Source organism: Hyperolius riggenbachi, chromosome 6 (genome assembly GCF_040937935.1).
Source record: "Hyperolius riggenbachi isolate aHypRig1 chromosome 6, aHypRig1.pri, whole genome shotgun sequence".
Lineage (NCBI taxonomy): Eukaryota > Metazoa > Chordata > Amphibia > Anura > Hyperoliidae > Hyperolius > Hyperolius riggenbachi.
In genome coordinates, this window is record NC_090651.1 from 20,652,334 (window position 1) to 20,678,352 (window position 26,019).

The 26,019-nt window shown below is 44.9% G+C and overlaps 1 protein-coding gene across 1 annotated transcript in view; it reads left to right on the plus strand.

Moving 5' to 3' along the window:
- GPX7 (glutathione peroxidase 7) overlaps window positions 1-23,020 on the plus strand; it is a 26,722-nt gene extending 3,702 nt beyond the window's left edge. Inside the window, 3 exon segments of the mRNA XM_068238980.1 lie at window positions 8,708-8,939; window positions 8,942-8,968; window positions 18,732-23,020. Coding sequence (XP_068095081.1) covers window positions 8,708-8,939; window positions 8,942-8,968; window positions 18,732-18,895 — 423 coding nt within the window. The 3' untranslated portion in view covers window positions 18,896-23,020.
- Window positions 23,021-26,019: the final 2,999 nt, after the last annotated feature.

A 26,019-nucleotide genomic window follows, 5' to 3' on the forward strand; every position in this document is an offset into this window, starting at 1 on the left:
GAGTTAATTTGTTCTGGAATGAGACCTCCCCCTTCCTTCTGTCTGCTATTCCTGGGGGCTGCAGACGTGGCATGTATGGCTGGAGCTGCTGCAGGCTGTGTGAATTCTAGCATAGGTAGACCATTGTACTGGGGGGGGGGGGGGTGTCAGGTCGCAGTAAAGTTGACCACAGATCTTGCCTCACTAAAGAGCAACAGGTCAGATTAGATTTGTAGTGCTTTTCTTCAGTAGAGACCTTTTTTCATTTTGATGGGCCCTCTACAAGGAATGCTGGGGATTCCTATAGACTTATACTTTATATAGTGCCGACATCTTCTGCAGCGCTATACAGAGTATATTTATCACTTATCTGTCCCTCAGAGGGGCTCACAATCTATTCTCTACCATAGTCCTATGTCTATATCGTGTAGTGCATGTATCATAGTCTAGGGCCAATTTAGGGGGAAGCCAATTATCCTTTCTGTATGTTTTTTGAATTGGGACGGAAACCAGAGTGCCTGGAGGAAAACCACACAGGACACGAGGGTAACATACAAACTCCATGCAGATAGAGCCCCAGCTGGGATTCAAACTGGGAGTGGGGACCCAGCGCTGCAAGCAAGAACGCTAACCACTTACACCACCGTACTGCAGTTCTGATGCATCAGCAATATAATAAGGACTTAACATCACAATTGGCAGAGCTTTTTGCAGATTGCGTCAGTTTTAAACAGAAACTCCGACCAAGAATTGAACTTTATCCCAATCAGTAGCTGATACCCCCTTTTACATGAGAATATATTCCTTTTCACAAACAGACCATCAGGGGGCGCTGTATGACTGATATTGGGGTGAAACCCTCCCACAAGAAACTCTGAGGACCGTGGTACTTCTGGCAGTTTCCTGTTTGTGAACCCTGTTGCATTGTGGGAAATAGCTGTTTACAGGTGTTTCCAACTGCCAAAAAAGCATGCAGCAGCTACATCACCTGCCAGCAGTAAAAATGTCACCATGTGATAAATGTCAGAATGTAAATTAGGGATTTAAAAGATTTTACAATGGGAAAACACTGGCTAAATCATTTATACATAATTATTGTAAAAATGAAGCACTTTTTTTATTACATTATTTTCATTGGAGTTCCTCTTTAAAGTGATGCTCGTACACTGTACTAGATAATGATAATAGTCAAATACAGGGTGTTAGCCACACAAGCATTGCCAAAATTAATAAAAAAGGGATTTTACTGTATATAAGTGAAGGCCATCCTAAAGTGGCTTATTAAAAAAAAGTTAGATTCCCCCCCCCCCCCCCCCCAAAAAAAAAGATACTTACCTGTGCACAGAGAGGGCTCTAGATCCTATAGAGCAGTGATGGCTACCTTGGCACTCCAGCTGTGGTGGAACTACAAGTCCATAAGGCATTGCAGTACTGACCGCTCTAAGCATAACTCGGGGAGGCAGAGGCATGATGGGATTTGTAGTTTTGTCACAGCTAGAGTGCCAAGGTTGCCATCACTGTTATAGAGCCTTCCCGCTCCTCTCTTGTACCCTCATTTCCAGTGCTGTCACCCCCCATTGTGTAAACTCAGACAATTGGTCAAATACACGTCTGTGAGCCCTCGGGGGTGGTGTGTGTGTGGGGGGGGGGATTGCACTCATGTCTGTGAATGCTTCTGATCACAGGCTGCTCCGTACTGCGCATGTGTGAGCTCGCACAGAACGGAGCCACCTGTCATCGGAAGCACTCGGGCAAACAAGTGTTTTCGAAGCCGCCCAAAGCGGAAAATTAAATAGGGGTGATGGCCCTGGACTGAGGGGTACAAGAGAGGAAACGGAGGGCTCTATAGGATCCAGAACCTTCCCTGGCCATAGGTAAGTAACTAACTTTTCTTTGGTGGGGGGCATTTTACAATCACTTTAAGTGTACCTGTAGTGAAAAAGTGTCCAACCCCCCCCTCCCCCGCATTTGTTCACGTACGGTGGGAGTGCGACCACAAGCTTCAGGGGGTCCCACTGCTGGAATGGGGACAGGAACGATCCAGAGGCTTCCCTCTACTGAGTTAAAGGACCACTATTGTGAAAAAAGTAGGCAGTTAAAATTGGACAGAACTGACAGGTTTTGGGCCAGTCCATCACCTCATGGGTGATTCTCGGGGTTTTCTTTGTTTTCAACGCATTTCCTGAAGAACAGTTTAACTACCAAAATAGTAAGATACCAGCCAGCCTCCCTGATCACTTGCACGCTATTTTGTCAGTTACATTTAGCAACTGCCATTCAGGAAATGAAGCAAACCCTGAGAATCCCCCATAAGGAGATGGACTGGCCCACTAACGCACGGATTTGCTTTAGTTCACAGTGCATTAAGTTGCATTGCAGAATTGTGCATGTCAGCTCACTGCCCATACACTTCTCTGGGCCTGTTCACAGGACTGTGTTGTAAATGATTGTTATTTATAACTTGCTGCATGCAGGCTTTGTATTAAAGTCTATGTCCAGTCTCCACTGCAGTTCACACTCGTTATAACGCATGCGTCCACTGTGAACCTGGCCTAGTTTGCAGGACAATGTAGTAAATACGAAGGAGGCACTCAATTGGCTTCAAACTTGCGTTTTATCAAATCCCAGTAATACACGACATGTTTCGGGGCATATCCCCTTCATCAGGTGTACATACATTGAATGGCACACAGTGAATAAATACATACTTCTAACCACCACACCCTAAATTGGACCACCTCCATCTTGTCAGCTGACAAGTCAGCTGATCACTGACATCACACAGTCCAAAGTCTTGTTAACCCCTTAGGGCACTGATCAGAGGCATTACTATATCCGTCTACCTCGGTAAACCTGATTAACAAATCAAATTACTGCATCTTAGGTAAACCTAATACAGACAATACTGCGAAAAACTTCTGTTGCAAATACTTGGACCACAGATCCATCTTACCACCCTCCAACCGACACCCCCAACCAATCACGATGGTGTGTGTCCCATTAATACCTGGGGATTGGAGAGAGAGAGAGAAATTAAGTCAGTAACACATAATACAGCATCATAAAAAACATTTCAAGCTGAACATTTCATTCATCCCCTTGGGGTTGATGGACTCCAACTTTCTCATCCACCCGGGCCTCCTTCTGTAGGAGAATCCGGTCTCTGTTCCCACCTCTCTGCAGCGGTGGTACGTGGTCCAAAACTAGCCATCTTAACTGTGACACCCTATGTCCGCATTCAAAAAAATGTCGGGCTACTGGGGTGTCACAGCTTTTTTCTCCTGGCGTATAACCACGAATGTCACCCTTATGCTCCAGAATCCTAGATTTTACTATTCTGGTGGTTTTACCCACATAGAACATCCCACAAGGGCATTTCAAGGCATAAACAACAAACATGCTGTTGCATGTATACATTGAGTTAATCTTTATTCTGACACCAGAGTATGGATGTTCAACATAAGCACCTTTTATAATTGCATGGCAGCAATTGCACTCCAAACAGGGAAAAGTACCCCTTTTCCCTGTCAGATCACCAATACATTGTTTCCTGGTTGACAGATCAACCCTGCTCACCCTGTCACGTATTGTTTTACCTTTCTTGTAGGAGAATAAAGCTGGCTCAGTGAATAACATTCCAAAACTTGGGTCATGCTGAAGTATGGGCCAATACTTCATAACGACCCCCTTAATCATTCCAGACTGTTTACAGAATGTCTGCACGAACGGGATCTTGTTTTTCCTGGAAACTGTCCGTTCTTAAAAGATTGTTGCGATCAGTCGGTTTCGTATACAAATCCGTATGTAAACCCCTGGGGTGAAACCGAGATCGCCACATCTAGATAGTGGATAACCTCTGTGGAGTGTTCCAACGTAAATTTAATGGTTGGATGCGCATGATTTGCCTCATCCACCATTTCCCTCAGAGTTTCCACTGGACCCTTCCATAAAATTAGAATATCATCCACAAACCGCAGATACCCGTGTATCATGTGACAATATTTGGGATTCTCAATAAACATTGATTTCTCTAGTTTATGCATGAAAAGGTTTGCAAAAGAGGGAGCTACAGGGGACCCCATGCTCGTGCCCTGTTTCTGTAAATAAAAATCATCACACAATTTAGAACGGACAGTTTCCATAACTCCGCAGTGGTGAAAGGTATCCCTAAGGGGCAATATCTTAGGGCAAGGAGAGTCGCATCCACAGACCATGGATACAGGGTTGCTGCAGAACGGATTACTAACAGATTTCTAGAGAAGGGGTACAAGAAAGGTGAGCTTGAGAAAGTGGAGAAGGAGGTGGCTCAAATCTCAAGAGATAACCTATTGAATAGTAGTAGACAGGGGAACAACCAGAGGAAAAACAAGATCCCGTTCGTGCAGACATTCTGTAAACAGTCTGGAATGATTAAGGGGGTCGTTATGAAGTATTGGCCCATACTTCAGCATGACCCAAGTTTTGGAATGTTATTCACTGAGCCACCTTTATTCTCCTACAAGAAAGGTAAAACAATACGTGACAGGGTGAGCAGGGTTGATCTGTCAACCAGGAAACAATGTATTGGTGATCTGACAGGGAAAAGGGGTACTTTTCCCTGTTTGGAGTGCAATTGCTGCCATGCAATTATAAAAGGTGCTTATGTTGAACATCCATACTCTGGTGTCAGAATAAAGATTAACTCAATGTATACATGCAACAGCATGTTTGTTGTTTATGCCTTGAAATGCCCTTGTGGGATGTTCTATGTGGGTAAAACCACCAGAATAGTAAAATCTAGGATTCAGGAGCATAAGGGTGACATTCGTGGTTATAAGCCAGGAGAAAAAAGCTGTGACACCCCAGTAGCCCGACATTTTTTTGAATGCGGACATAGGGTGTCACAGTTAAGATGGCTAGTTTTGGACCACGTACCACCGCTGCAGAGAGGTGGGAACAGAGACCGGATTCTCCTACAGAAGGAGGCCCGGTGGATGAGAAAGTTGGAGTCCATCAACCCCAAGGGGATGAATGAAATGTTCAGCTTGAAATGTTTTTTATGATGCTGTATTATGTGTTGCTGACTTAATTTCTCTCTCTCTCTCCAATCCCCAGGTATTAATGGGACACACACCATCGTGATTGGTTGGGGGTGTCGGTTGGAGGGTGGTAAGATGGATCTGTGGTCCAAGTATTTGCAACAGAAGTTTTTCGCAGTATTGTCTGTATTAGGTTTACCTAAGATGCAGTAATTTGATTTGTTAATCAGGTTTACCGAGGTAGACGGATATAGTAATGCCTCTGATCAGTGCCCTAAGGGGTTAACAAGACTTTGGACTGTGTGATGTCAGTGATCAGCTGACTTGTCAGCTGACAAGATGGAGGTGGTCCAATTTAGGGTGTGGTGGTTAGAAGTATGTATTTATTCACTGTGTGCCATTCAATGTATGTACACCTGATGAAGGGGATATGCCCCGAAACATGTCGTGTATTACTGGGATTTGATAAAACGCAAGTTTGAAGCCAATTGAGTGCCTCCTTCGTATTTACTACATTGAACCGTGTGTGGAGTGGTGACCCACAGAGGGATTGTGCACCGGCAACATAGACCTGACTAGGCCTATTCCACAGGGACTCGCTGCAGTTTGCTTGTTCTAGTTTGCAGGACCACTCAATCACCTGTCTCAGGTCCGGGAAAAGCTGGCAAGTGCTAATCTGACAGTTAAAGGGTTACGTAAAGCAAACCTGAACTGAAAATTAAAAGTCAAAATAACCATACACACGTACTTGCCCCCGTGTAGTCTACTCATCAGTCTCTTTTTCCTCTCCTGCGTCTTGTTTGTCCACTGTGATAAGTGGAATTCTCTGTCCTCCATTTTGAAAATGGCCATTACCCCATAACAGTTTTCTAGTCCGCACACTGTTAACAAGAAACCATGACCAAGAATTCAACTTTATCCCAATCAGTAGCTGATACCCCCTTTTATATGAGAAATCTTTTCCTTTTCACAAACAGACCATCAGGAGGTGCTGTATGACTGATATTGTGGCGAAACCCCTCCCACAAGAAACTCTGAGGACCATGGTACTCCTGGCAGTTTCCTGTCTGTGAACCTTGTGGCATTGTGGGAAATAGCTGTTTACAGCTGTTTCCAACTCCCAAGAACGCATGCAGCAGATACATCACCTGCCAGCAGTAAAAATGTCACCATGTGATAAATGTCAGAATAAAAATCAGGGATTTAAAATATTTTACAATGGGCAAACACTAAGTCATATATACATAACTATTGTAAAAATGAAGCACATTATTTTTACTGAAGTTCCTCTTTAAACTGTAATATCTCCTGCTTGAGCCATAGGGAAACATGAACATTACCTTGCTCATCAGTTGTCCTTATAACTGAGTGACGGCAACTGTTATTTAGCTGACAGCAACAGATACATTTCAGTTCTGACAAAATCTTGTCAGAACTGTAAGAAATTGTTGTAAGAAGAAAATGGTGAGCTTCTGAGAGGAACTGAAGGTGAGGTAAGTATGTAATATTCATATGCAGGTACATCATGTGTTTCTTTTAAATAATTTTACTTGGTTCAAGTTCACTTTAAGGCTGCTTTGTCACCAGGATGTTGCGTTTAGGGGATGCTATAGGTCGCATAATGTGCCCCTAACACAACGCCTGGTGATGTTGGAGCAGGACGCTACCAAGGGCCGTGTTAAAAGCAGCTCTTGGTGCGCCTGCTCTGTCGAATAAGCTGCGGAGACCACGTGAGCGGAGCACTCCGCATCACGTGGTCCCGCCAGCCAATCAGCGGCCGCTCCAGGAAGTAAACACTGCAAGTGCAGTGAATAATAAGTAGCCATGTGCCTGGCTACATAGCGGCCTCTCCCCGCCTCCTCTCCGCCCATAAAATAAAAAATATTCACCCATACTGAGCATGTGCAATCAGTCTAACACGGCTTAAGCCGCTAGAACGCACAGTATGCTACACTTCAAACGAACGTGCAGCGTTACTGTGTAACGCAACGTGGGCACTGTGAATAGCCCATTGATTTTTCATTGCTGTGCGGTGGGGGTGCGTTACAGGCTGCTCTAACGTGCGCCTGTAACGTCCCACTGTGAAAGCAGCTTTAGACTGGAATAAAAATCAGTTTCACTTACCTAGGGCTTCTTGCAACCCGCTGCAGTCATCCTGGGCCAGCGCCGTCCTTTTGCGACCCTCCAGACAGCAGCTTCGACCTGGGACTCCTTTCAGCCCTCGTGGACCATTTTTCCGCTATTCTAGAGCGATTGCAATTAGAATGCTAAAAAGCGCTTATCGCGATCGCTCAAAAATCGCGAGAGTGTACAGAGATTTTACCATGATAATTGGGTTCAAATCACCAGTGCAAAGCGTTAGTGTTTTTCACTTCCAAGTAAGAGCGGCCCCTTATACTGTGTACAGGAGCTGTTCTCATAGAAGGGTGTCCTCCGTATTATTATTTCAACTGAATCAGCTTCTAATTATCTTGGAATTAGACTAATTTTATTCAAGTATTGTTGAGTTTGATTGGCACAGTTTACATAGAAGTAGGAATTACGTGCCTCTCTCGGACCATCTCTACCTGTTATCCTATAAAACTGTCTCAAAAACAATATTCCAGAAGGCTTGAATGACTCTGTGTGGTTTGTGCACACAGCTGTTACCAGGGCCGTATTTAGCACTAGGCACACTAGGCATGAGCCAAGAGTCTTAGAGGTGGCTGTCATGGGTTGGTGAGCCCGTGGTTAGCATCCTGGAGCTGTGCTGACATCACTTCCCCAAACCATAGAGATCTGGATTGGACTGTCTATACATCCTGCCCATCTATCTCTCTACGCTCTGGGGGGCAGTGACGTTAGACGGGCACATCCATGTAGTGTAGATGACAGCCGGGGCAATCGGAATGGGGCAGCCATCACAGTTGTGTGTTGGTAGGCATTACAGATGCAGCCTGGTTTTAGGATGCGCTGCCAATTGTTCCCAGTTGTCTAAAAAATGTGTAGACCATTTTATGGCCAGCGGCTCCCAGATTCCCACTATGCTTGTTTGGTAATTAGTTAGAGGTTAGGGTCCCTTCCAGATTCATCACAGAGGAAGGGTCCAGTATGGAACACTGTATGCAAACTGTTTTTGGAAGCTAAAATCCTCCAATAATGTTAATTTGGTGATTCTGTTTTGAATGCAAGATGTGTATCCTCCTGCCTATAATTGGGCTCTGCACACCTCCTGCTGTTAGTCACTCAGATGCAGCCTGTCTTGGGAAGTGCTGCCACCTCTCCTTGCTGTTAAAAAAAAAAAAAAAAGCACAGTTGTGTGGTTCAGTCAGTGTGAGATGCCACAAATCCTCCTTGGCACTTGGATTAGCGGGTTCAGCAGAGGGCGGAGCTGGATTAGCGGGTTCAGCAGAGGGCGGAGTAGGGTTAGCAGGTTCAGCAGAGGGCAGAGCTGGATTAGCGAGTGCAGCAGAGGGCAGAGCTGGATTAGCGGGGTCAGCAGAGGGCGGAGCTGAATTAGCAGGTTCAACAGAGGGCGGGACTGGATTTGCTGGTTCACCAGAGGCGGAGCTGGATTAGTGAGTTCAGCATAGGCGGAGTTTAGGGCACTAGAACTTTTATGCCTATAGGCTCCCGAGATGTAAATCTGCCTCTGGCTGTAACCTGTGTAATTTGTGCAATCTATGTGTCCTGTCTGGTTCTTGTAAACTCACAGCAGTTCCCTTCCTTAGGTGTCGCTGGTGGTGAACGTGGCCAGTCAGTGTGGCTACACCAATGACCATTACAAAGCCTTGCAGAAGCTGCAGAGGGATCTTGGGCCGTACCACTTCAATGTCCTGGGGTTTCCCTGCAACCAGTTCGGACATCAGGAGCCGGACAGTGAGCGCGAGATTGACACCTTCATCAGGAGGCAGTACAGTGTAACCTTCCCCATGTTCAGCAAGATCGCCGTCACCGGTACCGGGGCAACGCAGCCTTCAAGTATCTGACTGGTAAGAGAACGGCAATTATGGTTGTACGATTCAGGAGATCAGAGCTTCTTCCACACTCACCTCAATGGGGGGGGGGGGGGGGGGGTGGGGGGGGGGCGTGTGTAGAGAAGACATATTACATGGGGGAGACCGGCTGTGGGGTCCATCAATCATCGTTTTTTCCTATATATGTTTACTTAAAGTTTTAAATGACCCTAAGTGAGAGTGATATGAAAGCTGCCATATTTTATTTCATTTTAAACAATACCAGGTTGCTGGCAGCCCTGCTGCTCTATTTGGCTGGCAGTAGTGTCTGAATCACACCAGAAACAAGCATGTAGCTAATCTTGTTAGATCTGACAATAATGTTAAAAACACCTGATCTTCTGCATGCTTGTTCAGGGGCCATGGTTGACAGTATTAGAGGCAGAGGATCAGCAGGATAGCCAGGCAACTGGTATTGCTTAAAAGGAAATAAATATGCAGCCTTCATATCCCTCTCCGCTTAACTTGTCCTTCAGTGAGGGAAAAATCTTGCATATACTGGTCTGAAAAAAAAAAAAACAGACTTGCAGCATTCTCCTTGACTTTGCATGCATTCCTCCATAGCGGAGAATTGTGCCATTCCCCCATGATGTGTTTGTATGCACCATTCACTGCACATGAAAATCAGCTGCATTTGATTGGTCCTTTTCCAAGCTACTATGTATATTATCCACTTTCCTACCACAGTTTTTTTCCACTTCAAGGCCAGAGCAATTTTCACATAACGCTCCTCCCATTCATTTGCCAATAACTTTATGACTACTTATTACACTGCAACGTATATTATTTTTTAGAACAAACTAGGCTTTCTTTGGGCAGTACTTTTTGCTAAGAATTTTTATTAGATATGCATTTTACAGGGAAGAAATAGAAAAAAATTGCCAAAATTCATAATTTTTCAGCTTTCAGCCATTGTAGTTTAAAAATATAATGTGCTATTGTAGATAAAACAGACACATTGTATTTGCCCATTTGTCCCGATTATTACATTTAAATTGCTTCCCTAGTACAATGTATGGCGATAATATTTTATTTAGAAATAAAGGTGTATTTTTTCAGTTTAGTGTTTTTTTTTGTGTATTATAAAAATAATTATAAGGTTTTATGTACAAAAGCAGCAGTAATATACCCTCATAACATACATATCTAAAAAGTGCCTAAGGTAACTATTTATGTCGGGGGTTTTTTAATGTTGTAAAAAAATTTTTAACAAGTTTTATTTTGGTCACTATGAGGTAGAGGTGGAAAGGGTTAAAAAATAATAACTATTTAATAAATGTTTGAATGTAAAAGTGTCTTATGGTATATTTGGGTGCATTTTACTTTTTGGTCACAAGATGGCACTACACTTAGTTCACACCATCTGCTGTTTACAGCAGATAGGAACTAAAGTGTGTGTAAGAGTTTCCTTGCGGTTATGAATGAGAGATGCATCTCTCTCCCATTCATAACGGCACAGTGATCGGGGTGAGAATAGATAATTCTCATGCCCCGATCATGGAAGAATAGGGATGCGGCCATAGTGAATGGAAATGGTGCGGGAATCGCGATTGGCGGCGGTAAGTAAACAGTGTGTATATATACGCCCCTGATCTGCTGTAGTAAACACAGGGGCGTATATATACGTAGCAAAGATGCAAAACTGGTTAAATTTGTATGCAAGCTAGAATTTTTACATCTCTTTGACAAACTAGTGATACTGTATGTATTATTTTAATTGATCAAATGATTAAAACCACTTCTTGATCTTTGCTACGTATATCAACTCCCCTTTATAGTTCACTTGTGGATCAGGGGAGTAGCTATACGTATTGTTTACTTCCTGCTGCCGCTCGCGATTGCTGCATTGCTCCCATTCGCCTTCGCCACAATGCCGCCGTTCTGTGATCAGTGAATGGGAAACAGGTGTTCCCAAACCCAATCACATCCCTGTGATGAATTAAAGCTGGCATCAGTGAGAAGTTGGCTTTTATTCACAAAGGGAAAGTAAACAGTTGCACACACTAAACACACTGTTTACAGTACTCGGGAACTGTGTGGAGCCATCTTGTGGCCAAAAAGTACAAATACACCCAAATAGACGATTAAACTATTACATAATTCAATACATTTTTATTATTTTTAACCCCTTCCACCCCTACCACATAGTTACCAAAATGTGTGGGTTTTCTCTACAATAGTACATTTTATTTTTAAACTATAATGGCTGTAAATTGAAAAATTATGATTTTTTTTTATTCAAATGTTTTCTCCTCCTTCTCCTCTCTCTCTCTCTCTCTCTCTCTCTCCCCCCTCTCTATGTCTCTCTCTCTCTCCCCCCCCTCTCTCTCTCCCCCCCCTCTCTCTCTCTCTCTCTCTCTCTCTCTCTCCCCCTCTCTCTCTCTCTCTCTCCCCCCCTCTCTCTCTCACTCTCCCCCCCTCTCTCTCACTCTCCCCCTCTCTCTCTCCAAATCCAAATCCAAATCCAAAAAAGCTTTATTGGCAGGACCAAATACATTTAGCATTGCCAAAGCAAAATAGAACATTAATGTGGGGGGGGGGGGGGTTGTGGGAATAAGGGAAGGACATGGGTATACAGTCCATAGGAGGATGTACGGGATGGTATGGGGGGATGGGGTATATAGTCCATAGGGGAGGGGGGTATAGGCATACAGTCCATAGGGGAGGGGAGTATGGGGTTATACAGTCCGTGTGTTATCATGTTCCTCTCAGTTGGTGGCAGGCCGTGACATATCGGGCAGCTATTTGCACAGTTTCTTCCTCTTCCCCAGTATGATGTAGAGTTTCCTCTCCTCATCTGTGGAGGTGAAATCTGCAATGTGGGCGGAGAGTCTTTGGAAATGGGCGGTCCTCAACGGTGTATATTTGCTGCAGTGTAGCAGGAAGTGGGCCTCATCCTCCAGGACCCCCTGGTCACATTGCCTGCACAGTCTCTCCTCCCGGGGCTTCCATGTCTGTCTGTGTCGTCCTGTCTCTATCTCCAGGTTGTGGGCACTCAGACGGTACAGGCTCAAGGCCTGTCTATCTTTGTGGTGGTGTAGCCTCTCCAGATATGGGGCCATTGTGTACTCCCTCTGTAGTGATTGGTAGATAGTGAGTTTCTGGGAGTTCTTTATGTCACTTCTCCATTCCTCTATGTATCGGTCCTTGCAGCTTTCTATCATTCCTTTTATTTGGGCTTTTGTCAGCCTGTGTTGGTGGTCTTGGCTGGGCTGGCTCTTGACGTTTTGTTTCAGAGAGCGTGGTATGGCCTCCCCACCCTGGCTCAGTGAGGCTTTATGGTGGTAAGTGCTGGGGTTGCTGCTCTGTATATGCGCCCAATATGAGAGCGCCCTCTGCTGGATAGTCAGCCATAGTGGGAATCTGCCTAGCTCTGCCCGGCAAGCTGAGTTCGAAGTGCTGCGATGGACTTGGAGAAGATACTTGCAGAACTCTAGATGGAAGATTTCTGTTGGGCTGGAGTCCCATTTTGATTGGTCAGGGTAGGTGACCGGGCCCCATACCTCACTGCTATAGAGCAGGATTGGGGTGATGATGCTGTTGAATATCTTTACCCAGACTCTCACCGGTGGTTTTAGGTGGTAAAGTTGCCTTCTGATGGCATAAAACGTTCTGCAGGCTTTTTCCTTCAGGGCCTCTACTGCTGGTTTAAAGCTCCCAGTTTGGTTAATTTCCAGCCCCAGGTAGGTGTAACTGTTTGTGGTCTCCAGTGGGCAACCATTTAATATAAATGAGGAGGTGGGCATTTTTAGATTTTTTCTCTGGAACACCATCACTTTTGTCTTCTTTGGGTTGATGGGCAGTGCCCATGTGGTGCAGAAACTCTCCAGTACTGCCAGGCTGTCCTGTAGGCCCCTTTCTGTTGGGGAGAGCAGCAGGAGATCATCTGCATACAGCAGGAACTTCACCTCGTGGTCATGCAAGAGGAGGCCTGGTGCTGGGGAGGATTCCAGGGCTACAGCCAGTTGGTTAATAAATATGTTAAAGAGCGTTGGGCTCAAACTGCAGCCCTGCCTGACTCCTCGACCCTGCTTGAAGAACGCGCTTCTCTTCCCGTCCACTTTCACACTGCATTGGTTCCCAGTATATGAACTCTTGATGACATCATAGATTCTACCTCCTATTCCGCTCTCTAGGAGTTTTAGGAAAAGGCCTGGGTGCCACACCGAGTCAAACGCCTTCTTAAAATCCACAAAGCAAGCGTGTATTTTGCCACGTGAGCTGTGGACATGAGTCTTGATAAGGCTGTGCAGTGTGTAGATGTGGTCAGTTGTGCGGTGGTTTGGCATGAACCCAGCTTGGCTTTTGCTGAGTACGTCCTGCTGTGTGAGGAAGGAGAGGATTCTTTTATTGATGATGCTGTTAAACAGTTTCCCCAGTGTACTGCTGACACAGATTCCTCTGTAGTTTGCTGGATCATATCTGTCCCCATTCTTGTAGATGGGTGTTATGAGGCCTTCACTCCAGGCCTGAGGAAAGGAGCCCGCACTCAGGATAAGGTTGAAAAGTCTTGCGAGTGCCTCATGTATGTCCGGGGGGCTGTATTTGATCATCTCTGGCAGGATGCCATCGGTACCGCTAGCCTTCTTACATTTTATCAGCTTTGTTCTTTCTCTTATTTCCTCCATCGTGATTGGTGTATCCAGGGGGTTTTGAAAGTCCTTGATTGTCTCCTCCATGTCCTTCAGCTTTGCGGCTATTTGTTTCTGTTCCGGGGTTTGGGCATTTTCTGGGATGTCTTTGTAGAGGTCCCTGAAGTAGTGGAGCCAGATGTGGCCATTTTGGATGTGGAGAGGGCTTTTCTTGGGCTTTGTCCCAATGTGGTTCCAGGTCTCCCAGAATGAGTTGTCTTGGAGGGAGTCCTCCAGCTGTTGGAGTTTGTGGGAGATGTGGCTCTGTTTTTTCCGCCTGAGGGTGTCTTTGTATTGTCTCTGTAGGTGGTCATGGGCTTCCCTTAGGTCCTGGTTGTTGGGGTCTCTGTGCTTTTGGTTAGAGGCTGCCCTTAGAGAATTACGTAGAGCCTTGCACTCACTGTCAAACCATTTTTGGGACTGTTTATTTGTGGATCTCTTAAAGTTGGTCTGCTTGAGGCCGGCGAGTACTGCCATGTTATATAAGATGTTGCTGAAGTCCTTCACTGCATGGTTGACACCTTGTTTGTTCAGTTCATATAGGTTGGTATGAAAGTTTGTCAGCAGTTCTTGGATTTTGGCAGTGTTGGTCATGTTGGTGAATTTGATGGCAGACTCTTTGGGCCATTTGAAGGATGGTGGCAGCTTGTAGAGACCGTTCTGGTGAGGTTGCTGTGTGGTTGGTTTATCGGTGGATTTCAGGTACAGCAGGATTTGGTTGTGGTCTGACAGGTGTGTTTCAGGGGTGACTATGAGGGCATTGATGTTTATGGGGTCTGTGTCTGTGACAGCATAATCTACCACACTGCTGCCTACATGTGAGTTCATAGTAAATCTCCCAAGAGGGTCACCCCTGGTTCGCCCATTCATTATGTATAGGCCGAGGCTCCGGCACAGGTTCAACAGGGATTTCCCACTTTTGTTTACGGTCTTGTCATAGCTGTTTCTTGCTGTCTGCATTGGTTCCTGGTAGTAGCTCTCTCCTCCAAGTATGTATGTGTTTCCCTCAGAGGTCAGATAGTCCTTCTCTGTGCCTGTTCTAGCGTTGAGGTCTCCATAGATGAGCACTCTGCCCTGAGACTGGAAGTGGCTGGCTTCTCTTTGTAGGACCTCATAGATGTCAGGTTTGTAGTAAGGGGACTCTGTTGGGGGGATGTATGCTGCACACAGGTACATGTCAGACTGAGAGGTGAGGATGGAGCTGTTTATTTTGATCCAGATGTGGCTGTCTCCTCGTTTGATTGCTTTGATGTGCTCTGTGAGCTCCTCCTTATACCAGATTAGTATGCCTCCTGAACGGCGGCCCTGTTTAATGTTCCTGTTTTTCTGGGCAGATATGGAGAATTCCCGGTACCCCATGGGTACGAAAGATTCATCCTCTGCCCGGGTCCATGTCTCCAGGAGGATTTGGATATCAATGTTTTCAAGTCTCTTTTTAAAGTCTGGATCATTTGTTTTGGATCCAAAAGCTGAGGCGTTCAGCCCTTGGATGTTCCAGCTACTGATGATAAGGGATGTCATTTTGAGTCGGTTTACCTTGTAATGAGCAGAAATTTTCATAGGACTCAGTATTTTCAGGGGGAGGGTGGACACTGTTGTGGGTGTCACCTCAATCTGCTTTGTATATTGATAAGCAAAGTTCTGATTTCCGCCATGATGCTACCCTCTGTCGCTTTGTGTTGCCATTGTGGGGCAGGCGGTTTCCTACATGTTTTCCATGCTTGTGGGCTCTCTCTCTGGTGTTGGGACATTGTGGTTTGCTGTCTGATTGTTGAGTTGGGGCTTTCTTGGAGTCTCTGGGGTCTACTTAGCACCATGTCCTTTAGTTCCTTTGCTAGGCGGCTGACTCCTTGTTTGTCAAGGTGCTTGTTGTTGTACAGATGGTCGGTTGTGATTGTGGTGTGCTGTGCCAGTTGTATGTCTGGTGAGGATCTGAGACTGGAGGCCAGCTCTGCATTGATCTGTGTAATTGTCTGGTGAGGAATGTCTCTTCTTGGGAGCAGGGAAGAGAGGATAATCTTTGTGCTGGGGAATTTCTGCTGTGCCCTTTTAACCAGTTGTGACAGTTTGTATGTGATGGTTTCTTGGTCTGTGGTGTTTTCTTGTATAATGTCATTGGTGCCGGTGTGCAGGATGAGATGTTTTGGGTCGGTGAAATAAGGCTCATTAATGACCTGTGTTACTTGTTCAATAGTTGAAGTGATGATTTTGATGGCATGCATCCCTGGAAAGAGTCTTCTTATGTCCAGGTATTTTCCATTAGAGTCTATAACCAGCACAATGTCAGGACTGTGATGTTTATAGGAGCGATTTGCTTGGTGTTTAGGCTTGGGCTGTGGGTTGTTGGATGAGGCTGTGTTGGCAGTATTTGGAGAGGGGGCTGGATGGCTGTGATTGTCACTAGTCTCTTGGGTGATTATTGTATCCTGTGTGATGTGCGGAGCACTGTCTTTGGTCGGCATAGGTTTTGTGGGGGCCTTTGTGCTTTTTGTTGTCTCCTCTAACTTTTGTGGCTGTTTTAATATTTTTAATTTCCTGATCTCCTCTTTAAGTTGTGAGTTTTCCTCCTGTAGTTTTTGTAGGGAAATGTTGATATCATGCAAGGCTGCAGTGTGCTCAGCTTTCATCCTGGCTATTTCTTCTCTCAGTTGATCATTTGCATTTTTCACACCTTGGCTGCTTTTCCTTTCTTCCCTGAAAAGGGTGAAGTCCCTTTCTAATTGGGACAGACTTTCTCTGAGAGTCTCCAGGGAGGGGTGTGAGAAGCCTGGTGTCTGGTCTCTGGAGGGGGGCTGTTGTTTTGGAGATTGGTCTTCAGCCTTCTCTCTAGGAGCAGTCTTTGCAGATGATTTACGACCATTGTTTGTGTTGACAGAGTTTGTCTGGTTTTCTTTAAAGTTAATTGCAAGTCTTTCAATATCAGGATAACTCTTTCGAAAATATTTAAGTAACGTTCTGCCCCCTGGATCAAGACACTGCCATTGTGGTATACAGTTACTGTAAGTGTAGTAACCTCTGGGTCCTCCTTGTCTTTTATTCTGATTTGTCTCCCATTCGTGATGCCATTTTTTTTAATGCTTTTTTCAAATTTTTCACAGATGGCAGTATGCCAAGCTTGGGTGTCATGTGTAAAAAATATCAGGTTTGTTCTTACTCTAGGGTTAGAGGAATAGTCAGCAAACAGGGTCTCTGGCATGCTTTTAGTTAGCTTCAGTCTTTCTTCTTTCTTTGCATCATTGCTTTTATTGCCAGGAGAGTAAACAATCTCCCGAGTGCCAGACCTCCTGCTGCTAGATGTGCTGGGCTTATCTGCATCCTGGCTTGCCTTTTCATCTGCTGGCTCTAATATGGTTTCCATTGTGAATCCCTTGATAAACTTTTTCCTATTTCTATAAGTAATATTCAGCAGAAATGCCCTTACCTTGTTTTCTGCAGGTTTGGTCAGTTCTGGGGTTACTCTCTGCTGGTGTTAGGATCTGTTGGTTGGCTGGAGCTGGCTGCTGCTGCTTGTTGCTTTTCCTCTGAGTGACACAGCTTGTTTATCCTTTTATAGGTGGTTATCTTCTCCATTCAGAGCATTTGCTTTTTAATCTTTAGTCTTTTTATTCTTTAGACTTCCATAGGCTCCTCTGGTTTCCATGTTATGTCTTGGTCTTGGCTGTGTCTTGGTTGTGTCCTTTGTGTCCATTCAGTTGCCCATTACAAGGTAAAATTGGTAAAGTTTCAGGAGCTCATGTTCAGTGCTGCCATTGTCTCTGGCTGCTATCTCCCCCTTTCTCTCTCTCACTCTCCCCCTTTCTCTCTCTCTCTCTCTCTCCATATCTCTCTCTCTCTCTCTCTCCCCATATCTCTCTCTCTCTCTCTCTCCCCCCCTCTCTATGTCTCTCTCTCTCCCCCCCCCTCTCTCTCCTCCCCCCTCTCTCTCTCTCTCTCTCTCCCCCCTCTCTCTCTCTCACTCTCCCCCTCTCTCTCTCACTCTACCCCTCTCTCTCTCACTCTCCCCCTTTCTCTCTCTCTCTCTCTCTCTATCTATCTCTCTCCCCATATCTCTCTCTCTCTCTCTCTCTCACCCCTTTCTCCTTCTTCCCTGTAAAATGCATATTTACTTCTTCCCTTTAAAATGCTTACTAAAAATAATTCTTAGCAAAAAGTAGTGCCCAAAGAAAGCCTAGTTTGTAGTGAAAAAAATAATATATAGATCATTTCATTGTGATAAGTAGCAATAAAGTTATTGGCGAATGAATGGGAGGAGTCTGATGTGAAAATTGCTCTGCTTTTTAAAGGACCTCTGTCGCGAAAATCTTACAATTTAAAATATATGTAAATATATATAAATAAGAAGTACATTTCTTCCAGAGTAAAATAAACCATTAATCACTTTTCTCATATGTTGCTGTCACTTACAGTAGGTAGTAGAAATCTGACAGAACCAACAGGTTTTGGACTAGTCCATCTCCTCATGGGGGGGGGGGGTTGACAGGGATTTCTTTATTTTCAAAATGCACTTAGTGAATGGCAGTTGCTCCGTCCAACTGCCAAAAAGTGTACGATGAGCAGGGAGGCTGGTCAGCATCTTTGTATAAATCTTTTTCAGGGAGCGTCTTTATAAAGAATAAAGGCCATGCTGAGAATCCCCCATGAGGAGATGGACTAACCCAAGACCTGTCAGTAATGTCAGATTTCTACTACATACTGTAAATGCCAGCAACATAGGAGAGAAGTAATTTATGGCTCATTTGTACTTCTTATTTATATGTGTTTTAAATGTTAAGATGCGACAGCTCCTCTTTAACCATTTCAGCCGACCAGACGTGATCCTCACGTCCAGGCAGCTGCTCTGCCGCGCTTCAGTGCGATCGCGTCCCCGTGCTGTCCCAAGGTAGCCCTGGGATGTTCCCACTGATCTATATGGTAAAATACATGAGGGTAATTCGTCTCTGGTTCACTTTAAAGGCATGCCCATGAGAGGAGCTTGGAGTCTCTTTAAGGGTAAAAAAACCCTGTGGTTTGGAAGTGGTTAATTATGTTCCTCCCACACATTATGAGTGAACCATACCTTGCCTTTATCCTACCGCATTGACTCATCTCTGCATTTTGTTTTCTCCCAGAATCCTCTGGCAAAGAACCAGAGTGGAACTTCTGGAAATATCTGATTGGTCCAGACGGGAAAGTGGTGGATGCCTGGGGTCCGACCGTGTCCGTGGAGGAGGTCCGGCCCCGCGTCACGGATCTTGTGAGGAAACTCATCCTGAAGAAGAAAGAAGAATTGTGACACCTGGTGGCTGAACAGTGACACCTCAGGGACAGGACACTATTTTTATGCATAGATAGTTTTTTGAATTCAGCAAGTTGAGCTTGGACAATTTTTTGGATTCCAGTCCTGCCAATGACACTGATGGGCTGGCATCTCTTAAGATAATTAAACCAAAAATGATAGTTCAGCCCAGCTATAAACAACATCACTCACAACATAAAGATGACCGCAGAGGAGAACACTACAAATGGCCAAGTGTGACATCATTTACATGATGGGCGGCCCGATGTATCGACTAAATGTGCGCTTCCGCAACCTTATAATAAGCAGAAACTTTTGCTCTTTGGATTTTTCTATACATTATGGCTTCAATTTACTGAGATCTGTTTGGTAAAATTCCAAGTTCACTAAGATTTTCACACATGCGGCAATAGTTCCATAATCTACCAAAAAACATGACTTCAATTCACTAAGGGCCAGTGCACACCAAAAAGCGCTAGCGTGATCGCAAACGCTCAGCACTTTTTGAAATGATTTTGTAGGCAATTTTAGGCGTGTGCAGAGCAATTTTCTAAACAGGCCTAGAGATTTTTGGTGTAGCGTTTTTTTATTTTTTGTTACAGTTGAGCTGTAACTGAGCAACTTCTATAACAAAAACGCTTGGGAAATCGCTGTGTTCTAGCGCTTTTCAGAGCGATTTTCCGCTTTCCTATATTTAAAGGAAACCAGAGGTGAACGCTTTGCCACAAAATAAACATATCCCCCGATAGATTTTACAAAATAAATACTATAACTGGTATTTTCACCGCTCTGGTGTGCCGTTTTTTGGGGGTTTTGTTTTACTGTAATTCCATGCAAAACAGAGTTCATCAGAAAAGCATATTATTTAGTGGGCTGTGTGCAAAATGAAATCACCATTTCTAAAAACCTCTTCTGATAAGAAATATAGATGAAAAAATAAAGTTTTTCGATATACCCTTACATTAGCAGCTCCTCCCATCTCATCACAGCTCTCTGTAATGCAGTGACTATACAGAACAGGAAAGCAGAGCCAGAAGGGGGCAGGCTTGGGCTTGAAAAGACATCAGAGAAGACAGATTCTGCTATAATGATTCCTGAGCAAAGCCAGACTGAGTGCTCAGTGGGGGATTTTATCAGGGCTGATAACAAGCAAGCTGAGCAGTGAAGGATGAAACAGAGAGCAGGATAGGTGTTTTCTCCAATGTTCCCACTGATCACCTCAGAAAAGTGCAGAAATACATTAGCCAAGCGCTTTTCAAAGCGCAAGTGTTTTTAAAAGTGCTCAGAAGCGCTCTTGGTGTGCACCAGCCCTAAGACCTGTTTGATAAACAGTAGAGGTCTAACCAGCTGTGGACCATCTGTGGAGTAGGTCTAGGCAGCAATCTGTGCTCTGCCATGGTGACATTCTCCCACTTTAGTTGTGATGATTCTTCTGCTGCATGTGGTCTGCCTCAGTGGCGTCTCTAGGGATTATGGGGCCCCATCGCAAAACTTTCATGGGGACCTCAGTAAGCACTCTTTAGCTACGCCCCCTGCCCCTACCCTATAGATAGGAGTTTATTGGCAATTTACATTCTTGTGCAGTGTACACTGCATAGAGTCCATGAGCACTGAGAGGGTGGGGCAACACAAGAAATAGTAAATACATCAAGTACCACCTGGGTCCCCTCTGCTCCAGGGCCCCAGAGCAGCTGCTATGGCTATTGCTACACCCCTGGGCTGCCTAAAACATGAACCGTTCCTTTGCAAATTGCTGCTTCTGTCCTACCAGATTAACTTCCCTACCGTTATGATTACTTATGGATTTTAGGGACAAAAAGCGGTGCATTTTTTTCACAAACTTTTAGACCCTAAAATCTGGGGAAAAAATCGTGCCGCTAGCTAGATCTGTGGCAGCGCTGCACGTTACTCACCTCCCCCGGATCAAGTGCTGCCATTCTCCCTCCGTCCCATAGTGAGATCATCGTTTGTCGTTATGGTCTCACCGAATGGATCGAGAGCCTTTGAGGACCGGAAGAAGAATGGCTGCCAGCGCCTGGATCCAGGGGAGGTAAGTTGCAAATGCCTGCTGCGCACAGGCTCTGCATATGCCTCCCGTCAGGCTCGGGATTACTGCTCTGAGCTGCGGTTTTGCGCCCCGAGCCTGATTCAGGGTTACCACTAAGGAGGTTAAAAGGCTTCCCCAGCATTCATTAGGTCTGAATTCTCTCTAGTCCCTCTGATTCTCTGTGTATTAGGTCCCGTTTCCCCAATAGCTAAGTAGGCAACGTTTCCCCGCATGCGAGCTGGTTGGGGAATCCCTGCTTATTCAGACCCCAGCACACCATCCAAATCACTTGCCGGTGTGATTCTGGATGGCATGCTGCAGATTTCTGTAGCATAAATCCAAACCCCTACGGCTACAGGGATTGGGGTGCGTACTCACATCAGTGCAAGTAGACGCATGCCGGCATAATGGAAACTGGCCCTTAGTCTTTCCATGTCACGTCTAGAGGGTTACAGGGAAACCTCTGTGAATGTGCCCTGCTCCTGCACCTTGTGTTTTATTTTCTGATGTTCCTCCTGGCAGTACATCGGTATCAATGGGGTGAGTAGTAAGACTGGGTGGCTTCTCCTATTGGCCGACTCCTTTGCCTTTTCATTTTACTAAATGGCTGTTTGTTATTTACCAACAGCACCAGGCTGGAGGTAAAATGCAGAACATCTAACTTGTTTTACTGCATGCTGTATTCTCTGTGAATGGAGATTTAGGGCTTGTTTACACTAAGGGCGCTTTAGGTTTTTTTTAAGCGCCGGCGATTTTAAAATCGCCCTAAGTGCCCATTCACACTAGAGCGTTTTGCCCTATGGGCCCGTTCTTACTTGGGCGACTTGCGTTAATCGTCGGCGATTAACGCAAACGTGTAGCCTGCACAATTTTCAGGCGACTTCCCGGCAATCGCGTTTCAGTGCTATAGAAGCGCTAAAAGCGATCGAGGAAAAATTGCTGCAGTGTACAGTGATTTTTCCGCTGCTAATCGCAGAAAAATAACTCCCGCAACGCTGACGTTTTGCACTTTTAAGTGTGAATGGGGCCTAAAAGCGCTTGTACAATGATTCCCTGTAAATGTTCACATATGAGCGGTTCGATTCCGATCCGCTCATTGAAGCGCTGCCTGTACCATTTTCGGGGCAATTTGCCTTAATGGAAGGTATAGGGAAATTGCAAAGCGCTTGAAAAAGGCTTTGCGTGGCGATTTCCCCAGCGCTTTCATGAATAAATACATTGTATTTATTATTTTCCGGGTGAAATAGTACACTTCCTGACTGACATCAAGAAGTGAAAAAAATCACTCTGTAAAAGAGCTTAGAAAAGCGCTTTGCAAAAAAAACGCAACGAGCAGGTAAGCCCCGGGAGGGGAAAAAAAATCACGCACAAAATGGCAAATGCTGGCGTCAGCAATTGTGATTTATGATGTGAACAAGGCCTTATTGAGGTATTTACTGTCGAGTTGGTCATTTACCTTACTAGTGGGTAATTTTACTTTTCCATAGTGACAGCCTTAGTGAATTGACATTTCACAAAATGTTCTATAAAATCAGCTGGTTACTGCTTTGCCGAATGCTGCAATGCTTAGTGATTTGAAGCCTATCATTTTTTTTTTTAACAACGAACAAAAAAGATGTTTTGTAACCACTGCCAAAGAAAGTTCCGCCATCGCCACTAAACCTTTTATTTCCAATAAAATAAATGAAAATGTGTTGCTGGAAGCAAAGCGAGCTAATGTGGATGAGTCATAAGGTTGGAAGGTTTATTCGCCCCATTTCTGGTTCTCTGATTGGCTTTCTGTTTTCCCATAAGCTGAAAAGTACCTCATTTGCCACCGGCGTGACGTACGCAAGCCTGCGCAATCAGCGATTCCTCCATCCGAGACTGAAAACGCATTTTCTTGTTTGTTGCATTGAAAGGTTGAAGCAGAACTCTGAGCAGGAAAGGAGATGCCAGCGTATAATCTCCGTGTTTACAGTAATCGGAGCCCTAATGCTGCCTTCCATTAAATTTGCATTAATCAGTAATGCACAATGTTTTTTTTTTGCATTCCATGGCTGTACTTTTTGCAATAAATACTTTGTAAGTTCTTACCTGGTCGCATCCAGTTGCTCCTTATTGCTTCCAGAGTGAGAATCCCCTCCCCAGCACACAGCAGATCACATGACTCAGCCCACCTCCTCCCACTGAAGCTCTATACTTCATTCCAATTTATGAAGGGTTTTCGTTTTGCCGATTGCAAGAACACTTTCCTAGTAATGTAAATTGCAGTGCTGCCTTCTTGTGGCGTTGCCAAAGCACTGCAAGCTGCATTTTTATTGCAGTTATACTTGTGACTCATTGAATCAGGCTTTGCAATTGCATAGAAAAATGCACAGAAAAAAACAACTGTGTGTCTGCGATTTGTAAAGTAAAATGGCCTTTGTTAAAGAGAGTCTGAAGCGAGAATAAATTTCGCTTCAGACCTCATAGATAGCAGGGGCATGTGTGCCCCTGCTAAAACGCCGCTATAGCGCGGCTTAACGGGGGTCCCTTCACCCCCAAATCCCCCTCGGTGCAGCGGGGGAGCGCTTCCTGGTTGGGGCAGGGCTAACCGCCGCAGCCCTGCCCCATGCGCGTCTGTCAGCGCGTATCTCCGCCTCTCCCCCGCCCCTCTCAGTCTGATAGACGGCGCTGAGAGACAGGGCTGCAGCCGTTAGCCCTGCCTCCAGGAAGAGATTTTTACGACCAAATTTGCGACCAACTTTTGCGGGGTGGGTTTGGGGGTGAACGGACCCCCGTTAAGCCGCGGGATAGCGGCGTTTTAGCAGGGGCACACATGCCCCTGCTAACTATGAGCTCTGAAGCGAGATTTATTCTCGCTTCAGAGTCTCTTTAAGCTTTTAACCTTTCTCACTCTCTCCCATTGTATTTATAAAAGTCATGTATTCCTATGTTCACCCTACTCTGTCTGCAATAGTAATTAAAGCTCACCACTCTTTAATGTTTTGCTATACACACACTGGGGAGGGTGCGGGATGGATAAAAGCTTTATTACACAGTGAGGAGCTAGACAGGAACTGATGATGACACTGACTCAGCAGACCTGCATTGCTGGCCACAAAGAGTTAGAGATGACATCATAGCCGCAATGTTGGAGCCGGTGAGTCTTCTGCTCTTCAGTATAATCTAATTTATAATAAACTGTAGTAAACATATGGGTATAGTAAACGACCTCTCCAGGTCCCGCTCCTGGTAGAGCGTGGAGCGCAGTACAGTCTACTTTCACTTGCAGCGCAGATCAGAGCGGGCCTACTCGCTGCAAAACTAGGGAGAGAGGAGAGCGCTAAGTCCCGCCCGCTGAGGTATCAGAGCCACACGCATTACAGATGAGAGTGGCTTATTATGATTGGCTGTGTTTTGGTTTAGTTTCAAATACGTTTTAAAAAAAGGGATATCAAGCATAAACATAGTTGCTGAGAACAGTACGGTAACAATATGCTAATAAGGTGCCACATAAGCTCAGTCCATAGGAGGAAATGTTTTGTCAATAACTTATAGGCAACTTGACAGTCTTATATGAGGATGCAAAGATTGAGTAGGTTCATTAGAAAGTAATGAAGATTTCTTGAACATAGAACTAATATAGAATACAAATATATAATATCAAACATTTAACAGTTTTAGTTAGAGGGACATCCTGAACCAAGCACTATGTCTGGGCTCATCAGGATGCCTTACATTAAAGAGACACTGAAGCGAAAAAAAAAATATGATATAGTGAATTGGTTGTGTACTATGAATAATTACTAGAAGATTAGCAGCAAAGAAAATATTCTTATATTTTTATCTTCAGGTATATAGTGTTTTTTTCTAACATTGCATCATTCTATAATATGTGCAGATTACACAACACTCAGCATTCAAAATGAGTCTTTCAGAGCAGTCTGTGAACTAATGACCTCTCCTCTGCCAGAGGAAAAGAAAACAGTTGAGATAATAAAAGTCAGATAACAGCCCTCTCCAGGACTAAACTAGTCAGAGAGTTAATGGCTTGTTTGCATAGAGATAACAACTCTAGTTTCTTAACTCTTCCTGTACTGGAAACAATTAGACTGATGTATCTGATCTTAATGTTTTATTTCTTAGCTGTACTACACATACAAATCATAATATCATCATTTTTTTTCGCTTCAGCGTCTCTTTAAACATAGAGTACATACAGGTGTAGGATGTAAATATCAGGATCCACAAATTTGAGCAATGAAGTCACCATTATATAGTCTGTTTTTTATAGGAATCAGGTAAAGTAAGTCAAATCTCTTAACCCCTCATTATCAGCGTAGAGCAACCAGGGATCCCATGTCTTTTGAAAGTGGTCAATTCTGCCATGGGAGACGGCTAACATTCGCTTTTATATCATGTATTGGTGGACCTTTTGGCTGTATTTTGAAGAGAGGCTTTATGATTGGCTCAAGTGTGAGCAGAAAGTTTTGCAGGACACATGCTGCAAGTCCCGCCCACAGAGGTATCGGAGCCACTCACAGGAAGCAACAGAGAATGTACTAGGGCATGCTGGGCTATTTCTAGGTCAAAGTAAACCACTTTTCCTGGTCCCTCTGAGTTTTCTATAATGAGATTATACTGTATTAACGTTACTGCCATGGGCAGCGCTACACTGGGGCACTGGGCCCCCCCCTGGGAATCCCTATGCGGCCCCCCATGCTCAGTAACTAAGGCCCGGTTCACATTAGCGTTCCCTGTCCAGATCCGCCTGATCGGATCCGGACCGTATACTGTACAAACGGAACGTACGTTCCGCATAGCAATGCAAAGGCTATGCGAACGTTCACATGCGTACGTTCCGTACAGTACGGAGCCGGATCCGGACTCCGGACACTTTTCCAACATGCGTTATTTTTTGGTCCGGATCATCCGGCCCACGCACCTGGACCGGATCCTGACTGCACCATGCGAATATAGAAACCTATGGGGAATGGAAAGCACAGAACACACTGGAGACAACACCGGACGTTCTACCCCACTTCCTATGCGTATCATAGCGGCCATTTTGGATGGGGACACATGGGCCCAGCATATCTGGAGTGGAGCA